This window comes from Primulina eburnea, chromosome 14 (genome assembly GCF_022965805.1).
Source record: "Primulina eburnea isolate SZY01 chromosome 14, ASM2296580v1, whole genome shotgun sequence".
Lineage (NCBI taxonomy): Eukaryota > Viridiplantae > Streptophyta > Magnoliopsida > Lamiales > Gesneriaceae > Primulina > Primulina eburnea.
Genome location: NC_133114.1, coordinates 26,390,750 through 26,409,850, shown reverse-complemented (window position 1 = coordinate 26,409,850; position 19,101 = coordinate 26,390,750). Strand labels below are relative to the sequence as shown.

At 35.0% G+C, this 19,101-nt stretch overlaps 1 protein-coding gene across 5 annotated transcripts; it reads left to right on the top strand.

The window, feature by feature from the left end:
* The first annotated feature begins 2,567 nt into the window (after nucleotides 1-2,567).
* Nucleotides 2,568-18,782, top strand: LOC140811463 (protein REDUCED CHLOROPLAST COVERAGE 1-like). 5 transcript variants are annotated; one of them, XM_073169360.1, is made up of 25 exons: nucleotides 2,568-2,721; nucleotides 3,199-3,324; nucleotides 3,403-3,464; nucleotides 4,068-4,160; nucleotides 4,983-5,055; nucleotides 5,142-5,516; nucleotides 6,115-6,179; nucleotides 6,266-6,397; nucleotides 6,829-6,870; nucleotides 6,980-7,504; nucleotides 7,595-7,752; nucleotides 8,023-8,554; nucleotides 8,644-8,706; nucleotides 8,791-8,892; nucleotides 11,666-11,977; nucleotides 12,449-12,541; nucleotides 12,633-12,734; nucleotides 12,997-13,101; nucleotides 13,279-13,412; nucleotides 14,357-14,540; nucleotides 14,940-15,071; nucleotides 15,355-15,467; nucleotides 16,086-16,176; nucleotides 16,474-17,785; nucleotides 17,843-18,782. In XM_073169360.1, the coding sequence occupies exons 2-25, from the start codon at nucleotides 3,264-3,266 to the stop codon at nucleotides 18,655-18,657; spliced, it is 5,676 nt and encodes a 1,891-aa protein (XP_073025461.1). In that variant the 5' UTR covers nucleotides 2,568-2,721; nucleotides 3,199-3,263; the 3' UTR covers nucleotides 18,658-18,782. The 5 variants fall into 5 exon arrangements, with proteins under 5 accessions (XP_073025461.1, XP_073025458.1, XP_073025459.1 ...); XM_073169357.1 differs by having other exon boundaries at nucleotides 2,569-2,721; nucleotides 16,474-18,782; XM_073169358.1 differs by having other exon boundaries at nucleotides 2,573-2,721; nucleotides 3,204-3,324; nucleotides 16,474-18,782.
* Nucleotides 18,783-19,101: the final 319 nt, after the last annotated feature.

The window sequence follows — 19,101 nt, the reverse complement described above, 5'->3', positions numbered from 1 at the left end:
TCTAACTTTACCCCATAACCTAGTTCAAAGAAATTAAGAAGATTGTCCAAATTGTATATATAACTCCGAAAAACTTAATCCAACCAACGTAGAACATCTAATACACTATCTCTCATGCTCCAGAAATATAACACATACCATCATATTTCAGAAAAGAATAAATTAAGCATGAAATTTACAAAATATTAACGAATTCAATACATAACTACGAGTCTGATCGCTAATACAGCATAGTTTATGCTTGATTCATTCAAAACATATGTTCCAATACCTTAATTGATGAAGAGATGTGTGCAGAAAAAGATTCTAGACTCAGACAAATATACACACGCATATATATATATATATATATATATATCATTAAAAAAAGAATTGTGAAGAGATGTGTGCAGAAAAATGGCACCCACCGACCCTTTGACTCATATTTATTGATAGTATGCGATATCATATATAACATAGAATTGTAAAACATGAATACGCGAATTCAACAACGAACAAGTGTGCTGGTCCCATTATGCCCTGCAAAACTGGCATCTGCTGCCTTAATTCTCAAATCATATCACAATATTGTTGTATTTACATTTTCAAAAACTAAATTTATTTAAATTGTGTTGTTTTTTAACTTCTTATTAATATAACTATTTTTTTTACGGATTTATATATTTTATTAAATAAAATTCACATATTGGTTTGTTCAGTTTATTTTGTATTATTGTGATGTGATTCGGGTGAATTGGGTGAGCAGGGTCTAGACAATCCATTGGATCTGATAAGAGTTTGTTTAGAAAATTAACGAGCAAGGAGATATGTCTTGTGATGAAGGTATATCTTTAAATCATATGGCTGCAACCATGTCCTGCAAAGAATGAAATGAACTCGTGAATGGGCGCTGGAGGGATGTCTGACGTGACCACTCAGATGCTTAAGTCAGCAGGTGAAGATGAAGGGATAAAAGACTGTATATGTGAGACTATACGTGAATGCTCAAAAGCTTGGAAACAAGAGTATCTGAATCCTTTAAATGAAAAAAACATATATGCTGTTTATAGGAGGAAATCCTATGATTGCCTTGTTTTCATGTGTCCAACGGCTAATTAAGGTAAGGTGGCTGCTCATACCCTATCTATGATAACTTCTCTGACACGCCAACCCCTATAGTTCTGACAGTAATGATTGTCAAGCATAAGGTAGCTCATATTGCTGCACTCAAGTGAAGTGCTATTTTTGAGATAGCCCTGGTAGAAATCATCCGATCCGGGAGCTTGTACGAGACCACGAGCTTCTGGTAGCCCAGAGAGAAGATGTCCCGGGCATCCACTTGCCCTGCTTTTGAAGATTTTCATCAAGCAGATTGACCATACTTTGAGCTATCTATATAATATCTCGGGTTATCCACGACCCGAGCTCTAATGGGGGCATCACCATACTGCATATACACATATACATATAATCAAGCACATATCCAAAACCATTTTTTTTATCGGTGCATTGATTTCTGCTCTATATCGGGACCCCTTTTTTAATCAAAATTATTAAACATGCAATAAAAAATATAGTTCGAGAAATTAAATTGATCGATAACATGAATACTAATGAAAAATATGAATGTTATATGAAAAAATTAATTATAATATGATGGTAATTTCTCATCCTTTTCATAAATTACATCATATTATAATCATTTTTTCATATAACATTCATGTTTTTCATTTGTATTCATGTTATCGATCAATTTACGGTTTTAGTTCAATAGTTTGTATTTTTTCAATCTTAGTTATTTTTCATTATTGCTGACGTGGCACCATACGTATGTAGGAGTGAGTCTCATTTGAGACCGTCTCACGGATCTTAATCTGTGAGACGGATAAACCCTACTCATATTCATAATAAAAAGTAATACTCGTAGCATAAAAATAATAATTTTTCATGGATGAACCAAATAAGAGATCTGTCTCACATAAGTTTTTGCCCGTATGTAGTATACACATCAGGTGTCACACCAATAATTTTTTATAACACAATTATTTTTCAACACGTTACCACTCCAATGAAAATGAATATAATCGAAATAATGCAAATAAGTGGACTAATTAAAATGTAAATCGAAAAAAAATAGTGACAAAAAATAGAACATACAAATTGTATAATCAAAAATATAATTTATCCATTAATCAATTTGATCAGTCAAATTTTCATCAAGTAACCTCTAAAAAAACACAAGGTTGGATATATTGAATTGATGAACTTGGAAGATGAATTTCAAATTTATCGTTTAAATCTACAAAATTCAAGTGAATTCGAAATCTAATCTATGTCAAGTTACACAATTTCAATTATAATCATATGTTTTTAAATACACCAAAAATAAATCTTATTTGAAATTTACCACTCAAATACTTAGTTGAAAATCATATCCATCGATCCAAGCGGCGATAATAAATCTAAACCCAATTAAAAGTTCTCATATTAAAATGATAAACATCGAGTATGCCTATTGGACGGAAGCTCCCATACAATTCTGACCATTAAATCTCAACCCTTCCTCCCTTATCACACCCTCACCCCTACCCACCCCACCCCCCTATCTCTTTCATTTTGCCTCCTCCAATATTCTCCCTCCCTCTGTCTCTCAAGCTCTCTTTTAATGGTGCACTGCGATATCTGCACATCATCCAAATACTGAGCCTATCTCCACCGGCGTACAACCATCTATTGACCAAGGTACAACCTCGCCCGCGTACTGCAGATATCGTTTCTTCATGATTGCTTTCCTGGATATAAATATAAATGAATACCGATTTTAAGTAACCTCTGCATCAATCCTATCCGGGATTACTCTTTGTCGCAATCTTGAATTGAAATCTGCTATAAATTGGTTCAACTCTTAATTATTACCTTGCAGTAAGCACAACTGTTTCATATGTATATTATAATATATATTACATCTGCGTACGTAAATATGTATTTCGCAATTATTTTTCTTCATTCTTTAATTGTTGTTCTTGTGTAAAAAGTTGTTAAAACATATAGTTGGGTTAATGTTAAATACTATATTTCTGCCTCAGAAAAGCTTATCTGTAATATTCTCAAAACAACATTAATGGGAATAGACTAAGCTCATCTTTCTTTTTTCTGGAAAAATGCGTGGAATTTTGTTCAGTTTTGTCGATTTTTCAAGTATTTTGAAATTGAATTCAGTGCAGTACTCAATACACTTTCGAAGTTTAAGGTTAGTTAATTAAGGAGCTAGCTCAAGTTTCAGAATGGCACCAAAGAACGCTCGGGGCAAGCCCAAGGGTGACAAGAAGAAGAAAGACGAGAAGGGTAAACTTTTTTTTATTAGCTTGTTTTATTTCGTTGGAAAATATTATTTATTTAGATATATATTGCTTTAATATGCAGTTCTTCCAGTTGTGTTGGATATCAAAGTTAACCTCCCAGACGAATCTCGTCTTCTTTTGAAGGTTTGTTACCCTAGCTAGCTACACCAATTTTTTTTAAAAAAAGATTAATTCACACAAAACAATATGTAAATACGTACCTTGGAACTCTCTCTTTTTTTATTTTCATTTTTTTGAAAATATTCTACGTACGTACTTTGGAAGATAAGAGAGATTGCATGAACATAAAAAAATTTCACTTATCATCTAGACTCCGTTGGTATATTAAAATATTAAGTTTTGCATCCTAGTTTATTAAAAAAAAAATAGTATATATAGTTTTGGTTATATGCTGTTCACCAATCGTGCTATTCTCCTTTTGTCCATCATGAGTCGACATTTACTTATTTGATGTAGAATTTAAATATATTTCATCAAATCCAATATATGAGTGTTACCGATAACATGAATATATATATATTTGGTATTATGTGCACTAATTCTCACCACTACCCAGTTTACTAGAACTGGTGCAGCATGTTAAATTTTGGATTTATCTGTAATTTACTTATTTCATTTACAAGAAAGGACATCTAGCCATCTGGGCAATGTGATTTTTACGACATTTATACATAAGTGATGAGTTTTTAGCTTCTTTTTTTTTTTTCTCGTGTTCTTGTCGAACAGGGAATATCAACTGACAAAATTATAGATGTTCGTCAACTGTTGTTAGTTAACACATTAACGTGCCATATCACCAACTTCTCCCTATGTCATGAGGTAAATTGTTCTCCTTCTGGTAGTTAATATAATCGAGATCATAAATTTAGGACAATGTCTCGAGTTTAAAAGACTTAAATGTAATGAACTGTTTCCTTATGTATTCTTAAAGGAGTTGTGCTTAAATACACGATTAAATATTGATTAAGTATCTTGTGAGACGATCTCAAATATCTTTATTCGTGAGACTGATCAACCATATTTATATGTACAATAAAAAGTAGTAGTTTTGATATAAAAAATAATATTTTTTTCATGAGTGATAAATAGAAGATATGTTTCACAAAATTAACTCATGAGACAAAAAAATGTTCGAGCAATGAGTTGTTTTATAACAATTTATTCATTCGAACAAGTACTTATTTAATGATGCATTGAATTCATTAATAAAAGGGTGTAATACTAAAGAAACGTTTCTTTTAACACATAGGGTGTGTTTGGTTGAGTGGATTAAATAAGGATAGATTAATAGTCAAATATTTATCGTTAAAATTTTAAGTTGTTTTAATAATCATTTTGACCCGGTTTAAGATCCAATTTTATGGATAAGTATTTGATTAATAAAATTGGATATTGAATCGGGTCAAAATGATTATTAAAACATCTTAAAGTTTTAACGATACATATTTGACTATTAATCTATCCTTATTTAATCCACTCAACCAAACACACCCATAAGGTTCTTTATCCGACACAGTAAATTAGATTTATTAATGTTAATCAATCTTATGTTTATTTCATACGAAACTAATTTATTACTTATATATATATATATATATATATATATATATATATATTCCTGGCTGGCCCATTAAATTACAGGTCAAGGGGCCACAACTGAAAGACACCGTGGACGTGTCCGCACTGAAACCCGGCACTCTCACGCTAGTCGAAGGTTAAAATAAAAAACTACGACACGTAGGACCCAAAAAATGAAATTCCTATTTTATCCCTAACTCTTTGGATTTCTCATTATCCCAGAGGACTACGATGAAGAGAGCGCCACGGCGCACGTTAGAAGGCTGCTGGACATCGTCTCCAGCACGACTTCGTTTGGGCCGTCGGGGAACAAGGATCATTCCTCCTCGGCCTCCACATTCACGGCCGGTGACACTGGAAAGAATGTGCGAGGTGTGCAGGATGCCAAGCCCTCGAGGAAATCGAGTAAATCACAAAGCTCAAACAGTAAAAAAGACAGTTCTTCGCCTCCGTCGTCACTGGCGGAGGCGGAGGCGGAGGCGAAGTACGCATCTTCGGCGTTGGTTGACGGAGAAGCGGAGATGAATAACATTTCACCCAACCTGGGGAACTTCTACGAGTTTTTTTCTCTCTCTCATCTCACGCCTCCACTTCAATGTAAACTTTTTCCTTCTTCTATCACTTCTTAATCGATTCTATCTTGCATGGGAGTGGATCATGGATTGGAATGAACTGAAAAAGATCGATTCTTTCGACGTCGCCATCGGCCTAAACCTGACTTCAGTTAGTATAGTACACACACACATATACACACACACAGAAAGTTAGTTTCTCATGTCGTTAGCTTTCTCCTTGAGGTCAACTTCAGTATTTAATAATTTAACTCACTCTGGGCCCACCTTTCTTTTTTTGTTGGAAGAAGGCCCTCTCTGTTTTATGTGTATGTAAATTACTGAAGTACATCGATGATCTATTGATAACATTTACTTGTTCTAAATATACATTTTTCTTGCAATTTAAATATAACTTTAATTATCTTTGAACGAAACTTTCAATCTTCAAGGGGACGACAGAAGATGTGTCGAGTGTGCAATTAATCAAGTGTTGGCATTTATCCAAAAATTTTCCGAATGAGTTAGTGTCGGACCTTGGAAGTTGCTAGGGAAAAACAAGTTGTTTTTTTTACTTTTCTTGAATTATATCTAGCCTTAGTGGGAATGTACACTTATGGATATGTGATTCACGACTGTGTCAGTTATAAGGTTGGGCATGAAGAAAACTGGTGGAGTTTTAGGGGCTGATCATCTTTTCACTCTTGAAGTAAGTCCCTGAAGGCTGAAGCTTTTACTTAAATGGAGGCATAACGATAACAGAATATTCTGCTTTGTCTTTTTTTTTTTTTTCAGGTGAAGTTGTGCAACGGGAAATTGATTCTTGTAGAAGCTTCCAGAAAAGGTTTTTGTAGCACTGGAAAGCAGCAAATTCTTTGTCACAGTTTGCTTGACCTGTTGAGACAACTCAGCAGAGCCTTTGATAATGTCAGTCCCATACTTTCTTGGTTATTTTTTTTATGTTAGCCTTGCATTTGATTGCTGTTATCCTAAAAATGTTCTGCATTGATATTTGCAGTTATTGGTTCTTTGCTTATGTTATTAATTTTAAACTTCCATCAAGTGGATTACTGTCAGCGTGCTAATCCCTTTAATCATCCTTGTTATCCCCTGTTCTAAGCTTGATATTTTTTAATATTTTTTATAAACTGGGCTGTGGCAGCATTTCGTAACAGATTATGGTGCATTACTGTGGCGAGATTCCTGGAACTTGTGCAATAGTTGCCCTCACTATCTAGTATTCTCTCATTAGAGTGCATTTCTGAAGATGGCTTAACATTTTTACTAACTGTGATGCACTTCTTTTGGTGCCTGAAGCAATTTTTGAGACCTGATAAGCATTCTTATCTCCATTTCAGGCTTACAGTGTACTCATGAAAGCATTTTCAGAAAGAAATAAGGTAAAAGCATCAGTACCTTGGATTCTCTGAATCAACAGCCTTTTTGCCACATCTTTCTTTTTGCATCAAGTTTTACATTATTCGCAACTTTACCTTTTCTTTACTGCAGTATGGGAACCTACCTTTTGGCTTCAGATCCAACACATGGCTTGTCCCTCCTGCTGCTGCTCAATCACCATCTTCATTTCCTCCTCTGCCTTCAGAGGATGAAAACTGGGGAGGAAATGGAGGTGGTCTAGGCAGAGGTGGAAAATGTGACCTGTTGCCTTATAGAAATGGATTTTTGTCTATCGCGTCGCTGCCATGCCAAACAGCTGAGGAGAGGCAGATACGAGATAGAAAAGCCTTTCTTCTTCACAGTTTATTTGTAGATGTTGCTATTTTTAAAGCCATTGCAGCTGTGAAACATGTCATGAAAACTCGAGAATTAATTCATTCTGCTTTGGACAGTCAAATTATCCATACTGAGAAAGTTGGGGATTTGTGCATTGCTGTAACCAAAGATGCTTCTAATGCTAGCTGCAAAGTTGATACTAAGATTGATGGACAAGCAGCTATTGGGATGGAAACCAAAAAATTGGGTGAAAGAAACCTGCTTAAGGGAATCACAGCTGATGAAAATACTGCTGCTCATGTAAGATTCTAAGGAATGTTTATTCAACATGTTTCTTGCTTGTCGTTTGTCAAATCTTATAATCAAGAAGTTTTTGTATGTTGACTGCAGGATATTTCTACCCTAGGGGTTGTGAACATAAAGTTTTGCGGTTATATTGTGAGCGTGAAAGTGCAAGGGATTGACGGTGTAAATGCAAATCCTAATTCACAAAGCCTGGAGTTTCTTGATCAGCCAGATGGTGGCGCTAATGCCCTCAACATTAACAGGTTTATTTACTAAATACTCCCATAATTATGCTAATCAGCACATAATTTCTAAAATGAGTTTCATTTGCTATTTCCTCTTTAGGCAATGTTACGCCACTTCCACTCTGCAGTCCATATTAAGTGTTCCTAATTGAACTGGATAAGCTTTTATGATCAGCTTACATTTTTTCTGGGTTTATTTCACACTACTAGTTTACAATGTATGCTATCTCTCGGTCTCTAATATTCACTTAGAAATGATTTTGTTACTTTAATCTTGTATATTTGCAGTTTGAGGCTGCTTCTTCATGAAAATGACGTTCCAAAACAAAATAAGTTAATCCAGAATTCACCTTTGTTAAAGGGTGATGATCTCTGTTCTTCCCAAGCTTTTGTTGAGAGAATATTGGAGGACAGTCTTTCAAAGCTTCGGGAAGAGGAAACTCGTGTAGATGCTTTTGTGAGATGGGAACTTGGAGCCTGCTGGGTACAGCATATACAAGATCAGAAAAAAACAGAAAAAGAGAAGAAGACGTCTCATGATAAGGCCAAAAATGAGTTGAAGGTTGAGGGACTAGGAACACCTCTTAAATCCCTTAAAAGCAAAAAGAAGATTTCAGATAAAAGTACTGCAGTACCAAAATCTGAAAATTTCAAGTCAACTGCAGATGAAGTGAAGGATGAAGCTGAGAAGAAGGTGAAAATTGTGACAGAATCTCAGTTTGATACTGAAACACCTGAAAGTGAACTTATGCTAAAAACGTTGTTGTCTGATGCTGCCTTTTTTCGATTAAAAGAGTCAGAGACTGGACTTCACACTAAGGTATCATGTAATACTTAGTGGTTTTTAACTAAATGTTTTATGGCATTTATTTTTTGAATCAGTTTACTTACTTTTCTTATTGTTGGTAGTCGGTGCTAGAATTAGCTGAGTTATCCCAAAAGTATTATAATGATGTTGCCCTGCCAAAGCTGGTACTTTGTTTTTTCCCTTTAATATGGAATTATATATCTTACTGAAAAATAGCATCTCTGGTCCTTCTAAATTACGAAAGACAGGTTGCAGATTTTGGTTCATTGGAACTATCACCAGTGGATGGCCGGACACTAACTGATTTCATGCATACTAGAGGTCTTCGGATGCGATCGCTTGGACAAGTTGTAAGTTACTCATGGTGTTATTAACTCCTCTGTCCATACTACATGTTTGTCATTTTAGAAACTAGGAAAGTGTACGTGTGTTACTCGTGGTTGATAAACGATCGAAACGTAATTATGAAATTTAGATACTGTCTAAAATCGTTTGAATAACGTTATGTTTAAGAGTATTTGTCAATCTAAACAGATCAAAACACAATAGATAAAATAGCATCTTGACCATAAACATATATGTTCACTTGTTCATGTGACAAACTTTTAAATCAACGTGATTATGACGTAACAACAATTTTGTCAAACCAGAAAAGATTTTTTCATCCAAATATCATTCATAAAAGAAAAAAATAAAAATAAATTAATAGAGTAATGAATTTTATTATGGCCCAAACCACAGTGTACTTAAATGAAGCACACAAAATTATAAGCGATAATAAAAAAAATTCTCTTAATTAACTAAAATTAGCGTACTATTTTTAAAATAAAACCACTAAAATTATTATCAATTTAATTCAATTGTGTATTTGCTAACTTTTAATCTTTTATGGATTTTGTATACTTTCTATGTTTGGTTTTTAGAATTACATATTTAGATAACTAATTTTGTATCAGAATACATATTTTCCTGTGGATACTTTTAACTAAATTTCATTAAAAAATTTCTACATGCAAAACTGCTTCATGAAACAGAAATTTACATCTTATAGCTTTCGGCAATGGCTGTAAACCAAACATAGAAATCGTTTCCTCTAACATCCATTTTAAGGAGAAAAATATTTCTAAAATTATTTTCAAAATAATCTCAAATTTAGCCAAAATTTCATTAACGATTGATAAAAAAGATCATATGCCAAATCGGTAAATCAACTGCTATAACTATCAAGCCTCATGACAAAAAACCCGAATCACTTGTTACTATCAAGCCTCATGACAAAAATACCCGAATCACTTGTTATCATGAAGGATTTTCATTCACACGATTGTAATATAATAAAATAGGATATGGTAAAAAACGAGAATGACTTGAACATTATCGACTATAATATAGCGAATTTCTACATATTTAACATCATCTTTGGGACAAAACTCAAAACTGAGTTAATATAAATATATATTCTACCTTTCTTCTCAAATAATAAAAAAATGAACTAACTAATAAGGAGGCATCACATAAAAATGGATCAAGAATGTCAAGCACAATAAAAGTACTTCAATTATTTGTGTTATCAATTGCAAGCTCTCACGAAATATCAAAGGTAAAACAAATTATGCATGTGAACAAATGAAATGAAAAACAAAAATGAAACAAAATACCACAGTCATCATAATAGAATGCAAAACCTCTTTCGAAAAAAAAATGCCACAAAGAGGAAAAAAAGGTGTGAAAATAACAAAAACGAATGTCACAAAGAAGAAAAAGAAAAGCATGAAGAAACCAATTAAAAAAATGAAGAAGAATGATAAAACAAGTGGTAAAAAATACAAAAATAAACACATGAACTAAAAAATAAATGCACAAGACATCAATTTCTACGAACATAAATACAATTGAATGATAACTACTAAAATGAATTAAATCCTATTAACCTTAATATGGACAATGACTAAAATAACCCTATCAACTATGTCAAAATGTAAAACAAGAGGTCATAATAGTAAGCTCACAAATAGAACTCATATTTTTATAGGTATATAAATAAATATAGATTTGAGTTATTGTTTTTATATACCAAAAGAGAAATCATTGCCTTTCATGTATAAATCAATTAGGGGTTCAAGAATTAACTGAAATCTGAGAATTTCAAATCCATGAGATAGATGGAATCTCTAGTAGTTTGGGGGATTCTTAAATCCATGGGTTTTAATCTTTTTCTATGATATCATTCGATTGTTTATATATTTCCAATTTATTTCAAATTCTCCATATTTGAAGTAATTTACAATCCAGTCCTCCAAATCAATCATCTAATCCAAATGCAATCTAAAGCTACATTTGGATGCATGGATTTGGATTAAAAAAATAAATAAATAAATTTTAAGTAAGAGGATTTGAAAATCAATGGATATCAAGTATGAAATTTTAATGGGAATCTCAAGTGCCCAATTGGTGAACTATTAATATACTAGATTTTATTGGTGGATTTTAAGTTCTCAAATTTTTTCTCGTTGAATTTTAAACAGGTAGGAATATAGTGAAGAGCACACATATTGCAGCGTAGGATTTATTTGACCGGTCATGAGGACCTAGTGACCTACATCCAAGAAACATCGCCTGTAGGTTAAAAGTTTTATTAATCTCTCTTAGTTTAGATTATAACCATTACTTCTTCATATGGTTGATAATATATATTGGGTAATATGGAAGAAAATATTTTTTAAACCTAGATCGCATCATATCATATCATAGCATATAATATAAAGATACAATCTGACCTAATATCAAATATAGTTTTACGATATATTCTTCGATTTCTATCAGTTCTAACCATGAAATGTACCCGAGGATTAGGATGATTGAATTTGAATCCATGCAGCTCAAATTTGTCAACCTCAAATGCACATAATTGAAATCAGATAATCTTCGTTGAGATATTGAGTTCAAGAGTCATTGCATAGGATTTCATTATTTTATGTTTTCTTGTTTATAAAGACGGCATTATTAATTCCTTTCTAATATTTTGTGATGTCCGAATTCTAAAAATTATTTCTGATTTTACATGCAGTGTGGTGGGGAATAAAACCACACATTTGACTTAGAATGCATATTGTATTTTAACAGGTTAAGCTTTCAGAGAAGTTATCACACGTGCAGTCTCTTTGCATTCATGAGATGATAGTACGGGCTTTCAAGCATATTATGCAGGCAGTAATAGCTGCTGTCCACAAAACTGAAAACATTGCAGCAAGCATCGCAGCAGCTTTAAATTTGATGTTTGGATCTCCTGAAAGTGGACAACCAGGTCAGCATGTACATTCCCTTGTATGGGGATGGCTGCAAGTTTTTCTTAAGAAGAGATATGGATGGGATCTAATCAGCTCAAACTATAATGATGTGAGAAAATTTGCAATTCTTCGTGGTTTGTGCCATAAGGTATGCTGAATTTAAGTAGCCGGAGATTGGCAAGATCGTCGCTTTTAGTTTCTGATGTTGATCCTAGTTTCTGATGTTGATCCTGAAGATGTCACTTTCTTTTCCACATGATGCTTTGACTTGCCTAAATATATTTTAGGGATAGATAATTATACATATTCGTGAAAGAACTGTTGGATGTTCTCCATTATAGAATCCCAAATGCAGTTCATTTGTTCAAAAACAAATGTGTAATCGACTGCAAAATAAATCCTTCCTAGCATGATTGTTGCGTATTGCCTGAGATAGTGGCTAGCAATTTGACTTCTACTCTCTCTCTCAATCATTCAACATGTGAGAAAGAAAATCTTTACACCTTTTCACGCTGTCTGGCAAGAAAAACAAAGATATGGACCTGTTTTTTATTCCATTTCATATCGGCTGGAGATTAAGTATATAGTGCTTTAAAGATTTTATATCCTATGTTTCTAGGTGGGTATTGAACTGGTATCAAGAGACTACAATATGGAATCTGCATGGCCTTTCCGAGTGGAAGACATTGTTAGTCTAGTACCAGTGCATAAGGTTATTCAGACCTTTTAATTCGTATGATGAGGCACCTTATATATTCTTGGTGTGTTATAGATGCAATAAAATTGTCATTGGTTTCTTACAGCAAGCAGCATGCTCTTCTGCTGATGGACGCCAGCTCTTGGAATCTTCTAAAACAGCTCTTGATAAAGGAAAACTTGAAGAAGCTGTCGCCTATGGAACAAAGGTGGATTATAGATCACGTTCACAATAATTCCTTGTGTTTTTTATATCAACTTTAGTTAGGTTTCTCTTTCCGACTGCTTTACGGGTGATGACAAGGTTAGTAAACAATCTGTGGTAGAATTTTGTTTGGTTCATGAGTTGATATTTTCATGGTTTCAAATTACAACTAAAACAAAATTTAGTGGAAATGGCTATTATAAACACATTTCTTTTGTCTAATCTCGAGGTTAATAATTAACCGAATGAATGCAACATAATCGCAGGCCCTTGTAAAGTTGGTTGCAGTATGTGGACCCTATCATCGAATGACAGCTGGTGCTTACAGCCTTCTTGCCGTTGTTTTATATCACACTGGAGACTTCAACCAGGTACATGTCCAGTCTGCTTTATTTTATTGCAGTGGCATCTAAGAAAAAACACTATCAGCCTGTTGTTATCCTAAGGCCCAGTAGCATCTGTAAATCACCTACTAGATTGAATATATTCTCTAGTGTCTCACTGTTTAGAATATCTGCAATCCACTTTATTTTGTTGATCGTACACAGGCAACAATTTATCAGCAAAAAGCCTTGGATATCAACGAACGAGAACTAGGGCTTGATCATCCAGATACTATGAAAAGTTATGGGGATCTTGCTGTCTTCTATTATAGACTCCAACACACAGAACTCGCTCTCAAGTATGCGTTTGATTCATAGTCACTGTACCCTTTAAATTTGTCAAGTGTGATTTTGTAATGGTGAAGTTCATTTTCAAAAAATGTTTTTATATTTTAAAATTTAAATCTTGCATGTAAATGATGCATGTCCAGGCTACACAGAAATATTCTGTTTGTTTATCTTGAAGAAACAAAAGTTTCCGTCATTTCTGTATTGCATAAGTGGAGTATGTAGCCATTTGCATTGATACGAAAATAACCCATGTACACTTTTGTCGGCTTATCAAAACAATTACTCTTTTTGTGTGAATTAAATTTAACAACTTAGAAGTCCTGTGATCCAGTCTGCCGTATGAAGATAAATAGTAGGAACTTGGAGTGAAGAACATGTGCCTAAATTATTGTAAACATAAACTTCAAGTTTAAGACGTTTCTTGTAGGCTCAGCCTCCACATTTATCTCGGCTCAGGTGCTGATTGATATGGCTGAACATTGGAAAAATGTGCATCATTTGAATAAAAATTGGCCTTTAAGGCAAGTTAGACCCTGGGAAAATGAGTGCTTGGATACATGTTGGCAAGTAAGAATGGAGCTCATTTATGCATGTGAGATGGTAAAATTATTCCTGACGAAAATAAATTGTGAGGATTGTTTGAATTCACCAAGAGACTAATATTCCACTGGTCCGGAAGCATGATTGAGCAAAAAGGTAATTAGGCTGGGAAAAGGAACATGCCTAAAATGTTTGATCTGTTTATGTAACCAGAGTTACATCCCTTAAATCTCCATTTAATTGCCGTAGAAGAACGACACTAACCATAGAAGAACGATACTAACCATTTAGATATGTACGTGCACGTGTGTGTGTGTATGTTATTGTTTTCAAGCTTTTCCCTTTTGGAAACAAAGCTTTCTCTGAATGTATTTAGCAGTTATACTTATGTGTTTCCTTTTTCATTGAATAGATATGTTAAGCGAGCATTGTATTTGTTGCATCTTACATGTGGACCATCACACCCAAATACTGCTGCAACATACATAAATGTTGCTATGATGGAGGAAGGACTTGGTAATGTGCGTATTGCTCTGAGATACCTTCATAAAGCTCTTAAATGCAACCAAAGGCTTCTTGGACCGGATCATATTCAGGTCCTTGCAAATTTTGCTGATATTTTTCTCATTTCATTTATAGAGACACGAGCTGTAATTTTGTGGCTTACTACTGAAAGCGTCACTGTTTACCTCCTTATCTCGTTCCAAAGCAATATGCTTTGTAGTGTTTTATGTGTATGTGATTAGGATCATAAGCGTTTGTTTTTTCATTCTTCCTTCCAACATACAGAGAAAATGAAAGACGTGCTTACAAGTGTTGTTTTCTTTTGTGGATTCTTTTGGAAATGATGCCTGGGTTTGAATTTTCTATTTTCTCAACTTAGAATTCATTGGTCTTTTGTCTCTTCATGATAAATTATTCTTGTTCCAGTTGTTATGTGGACTTGTGTTAGCATGGTTTAAAAACGATATGCTAATTCATTTAGTGTTTTCCAGACCGCTGCTAGTTACCATGCCATCGCAATTGCCCTCTCCTTGATGGAAGCATATCCTTTGAGTGTTCAGCATGAACAAACAACCTTGCGGATACTTCGGGCAAAGCTAGGATCAGATGATCTTCGAACTCAGGTACTTTGATTTTTTTGAGTCCAGAATTGTATGACTGATCACAAGTTTTTGTGTTCTAGGTTTTTCATGCTTGTTAGCAGCAGAGGATGTGTAAACTTTTTATTGGTGTTTGAATGATGCAATTACTGGTGCTGATCACCATACTTTTCTTTGTACGACCTTGACTGTCACATATCACTGAGTTTTAGCAATTATTTTGGAGGCTGTGGAGGAAACATTCTCTGTGCATCGATCCCTTCAAGGTTGTTACAATATTTGTGGGCCTCATTGTTTTTTCTTGCAGGATGCGGCTGCATGGCTTGAGTATTTTGAATCCAAGGCATTTGAGCAGCAGGAAGCTGCTCGAAATGGGACACGGAAGCCAGATGCTTCTATAGCCAGCAAGGGCCATCTAAGGTAAATCAACATTTTCTGGGTGGTTTTTAAAATCAATGCATTTACCTCCCTGAACATGGAGGGAAACCTTTTTACCCTTTAACTAACATTATCAATAGATAAGTTGACTGGTGGACTCCGTTGCTGGAATGTGTCTTATTCTCAGGATCCATATCAATTTGATGAGAATCATTGCTTTATCAATGTGGGATGTGATCTTTCCCATCGTACCCACCCCTTTAGCTTTATTTCCTTTTGAGTGACTCAGAATCTTGAGTTGTGGCTTCGGTTCTAATTTTAATGACATGCTACCTGCATTTTGGTCCCTGGAAGTGAGGTTTCTTTTTGAACTTTCGAACCCCTTGCTGATAAGGGATGCACATTAAAATCAATGTGCAGTTAGAGTTTAAATGACTTTAAAGCCTGATAACCCTAGCAGAGAATGTGAGAAAGACTAATATCTTTCTGCTGATTGGAAATAACTGCACTATGCTTTATGTTTTCTGGTGGTCTCATAGTGGCAAATTTTTCCTTAAATAAACCTACCTTTTACAAATTGCATATTGCCTTCTTCTTCAGAGAAAGATTACATTTGGGAGATTGATGTTATTTCGTTCTTATTGATGATTTCTCTTTCAGTGTATCAGATTTGCTCGACTACATTAATCCAAATCATGATGCAAAAGGGAAGGATGCTGTGGGAGTAAAGAGAAGAAATTATGTTGCAAAGGTTAATATTTTGCTTCTTTATCGGTAAATTAAAACACATTGATAAAAAAAATAGATACAACTATGCTGGACATATGTAGATTGTTACAAAGTTAAGCTAAGTAGCTATATACTCTCTGTGAGTGCCATTGTAGAACTTGAAAGTTATCCTGTCTCTATGACATTCATGGGTTTTTCTAAAGCTTGTTATCATACCATATAGAGTTCCGTCTCTGAAAAATGATGTGCACTTTCACTGGATCGACAAATATTCATTTTTCAGAAGCACACCTATTTTACAATTGTGTTTCATTTCTAGGCAAAGGAAATATCCCTGCAACAAAAGCTTGACTCAGATTTTGATGTGCTCCTGCTCCCAAAAGATGTCCGTAAGGAGGAGTCAGATGAAGACAAACAAGTCGCTAACTTTGATGTGGAGCCCAACTTGGACAATTTGTCTTCCCCTCTGCCAATTCGGTCTGAAGAAAATATTCAGGTACATTCGGAGGAAAATCCCACTCAGCTTGAACAGCCTTTGCCTGAGAAACCTGTAGAGAAAATGCCAGTGATTTCAAATGATATCCCACCTGAAGCTCATGCGGAAGCGGAAGATGGATGGCAGCCAGTTCAACGACCCAGATCAGCTGGTCTGCTTGGAAGACGAACAAGGCAGCGACGTCAGCACACAGTAAAGATGTTTGCTCATCAGAAGAAAGATTTAGTTGCTGAAGTGGATAATGGTAGACTTAAGCGTAACCATCGAACCAGTAAATATTATGTGTTAAAGAAACAGGGGACTTCTCCAGAAAGTTTTGCGGAATATTATGTACCGAAGAATTCATCACCTGGAAATAAGTTCGGTAGGAAAATCATTAAAACTGTGGCATACAGAGTGAAGTCTGTGTCTTCATACCTCATGGATGCTGATGTGGAGTCTGTTGATAATGAAGGTAAGACATTATTCTCTCCATCTGATGAAGGGTCGTCAACTTTTCTACCAAAAGAGACTGGAACAGTGGCAAAGAGAAGTTCAATAATTAGTTTGGGTGAGTCCCCATCATACAAGGAAGTAGCCCTGGCACCACCAGGTTCCATACCTATGTTGCAGGCAAAACTTCCCCAGAGTGACATGCAATGCAATAAGCAAGTTATAGAATATGGTGAGCAACAATATGAAACAGAAGAAAAACATGAGTTGCTGGAATTAAATGGAGAAAATCAGGAAGAGAAAATTGTGAATAGAGTAGTTGATTACACAGAGAAATCAAAAGATGATACCAAGGCTTCAAACAAAGAAGAGGTATTTCAAGCAGATGATACTAAGAATTATGAAAACCTTGTGCCTGGGACCGAGAGTATTGCACCCGTTCAATCCAGTGGGAATGAGTGTAATCAAATGGATGAACAATGTTCATTGGCAGATAGCATACCAGATTCTGTACATTCTCCAGAAATCGGTACTTGTACTGCAGCTTCATTAAACACCATAGGACATAATGATGACACAAAATTTAATTTGCCAGGGTTTGAAGAACTGAATGTAAAACGTCCAGTGACAGGTCTGAATGACTCCAGAGAAGTTTCCAACAGGAAGCTGTCTGCAGCAGCAGCACCATTCAATCCATCAATAAGTGCTGCACGTGTTACGCCTTTGCCTTTGAATATTTCTCTCCCCTCTGGTCCAGGAGCCGTTCCACCTGTTGGGCCCTGGCGGATGAATATGACCCTTCATCCAGGTCCTGTTACTATTTTACCTAATTCAATGTGCTCTCCTCACCACCCATATCCATCTCCCCCACCAACACCTAACGTGATTCACCCATTACCGTTTGTGTACCCTCCATATACTCAACCCCAAGCTATACCACACAGCACTTTTCCAGTAACTAGTAGCTCATTTCATCCAAGTCATATTCCTTGGCAACGGAATATATGCTCCAATGGTTCAGAGTTTATTCCTATCACAGTTTGGCCTGGCTGCCATCCGATAGAATTTCCTTCCTCACCAACGGTGGTGGAATCAATTTCTGAACACATAATGGAGACAAAGACGCTATCTATCAACTCCGAAAACCTAAATTTGGCACCTGATTTACCTGTGGATCTTGACCCAGAGAATGAGTTTAAGAAACAATTAGTTCTTCCAGCATCAGAAGCACTGAGAAACTTGAAAAATATGGACGGAATCAGATCTGAGAATGCAGACAATATTCATTGTTCAGTTAGTCCCTTAAACAGCAGTAATGGTTCCAATAAAAATGCCTGCAGACACGACAATCATCCTGTGCAGAGACAGCAGCAGAAAGCTGACAATGATAAGACCTTCAATATTTTAGTTAGAGGAAGAAGGAACAGAAGGCAGATATTGAGAATGCCATTAAGTTTACTGAGAAGACCAAATAATTCACAGTCATTCAAAGTTGTATGCAGTAGAGTAGTAAGGGAAACAGAACTTCCTAGATCTACCTGTTTTGATTCTAGTGAGAATGCTAATGCAACATAAGGTCATTTTATTACTAATTATGGTTCAAGCTGATTAAAAAGAAGTGGAAGTTATGTTACAACACATAAAAGTGACAAATGCTACCTTCGATATTTGGAGGTTCGTTTGAGTCCGGAGTGAGTTGCTGCAGGTTAGTTCCTTCGAGGGTTCTTTTTGTTCTAATATCTCTCTCCTCCCTCTCTCTCTGTGGCTATTTGTATATTTTCCTGCATGATAAATATTATCCTCACATACTGTTTGTTTGTATGATTGCATTTGACGAAGAATTGCTAGCTGATTTTCTTAAATTGTATAAAGACAACACTTCATCATGCTCTTGGTAACCAGAGTAGCGTTGGGGTTCCTATCATTTTCAAAGTTAGCTTGGCTATGTTCACAGATGCTTTATGTTAGATATGAGTTTGATGTAAAAGTTGAGTGTAGCATATTGCTATGTTATGAAAC

What these genes read in the sequence shown, in the direction of transcription:
- LOC140811463 (XM_073169357.1), top strand. Translation starts at nt 3,264, where the DNA reads ATGGCACCAAAGAACGCTCGGGGCAAGCCCAAGGGTGACAAGAAGAAG. An exon ending in ATGAAAATACTGCTGCTCAT is followed by an intron (nt 7,505 to 7,594) that starts GTAAGATTCTAA and finishes TGTTGACTGCAG; the next exon opens with GATATTTCTACCCTAGGGGT. An exon ending in GAAGAAATTATGTTGCAAAG is followed by an intron (nt 16,177 to 16,473) that starts GTTAATATTTTG and finishes TTTCATTTCTAG; the next exon opens with GCAAAGGAAATATCCCTGCA.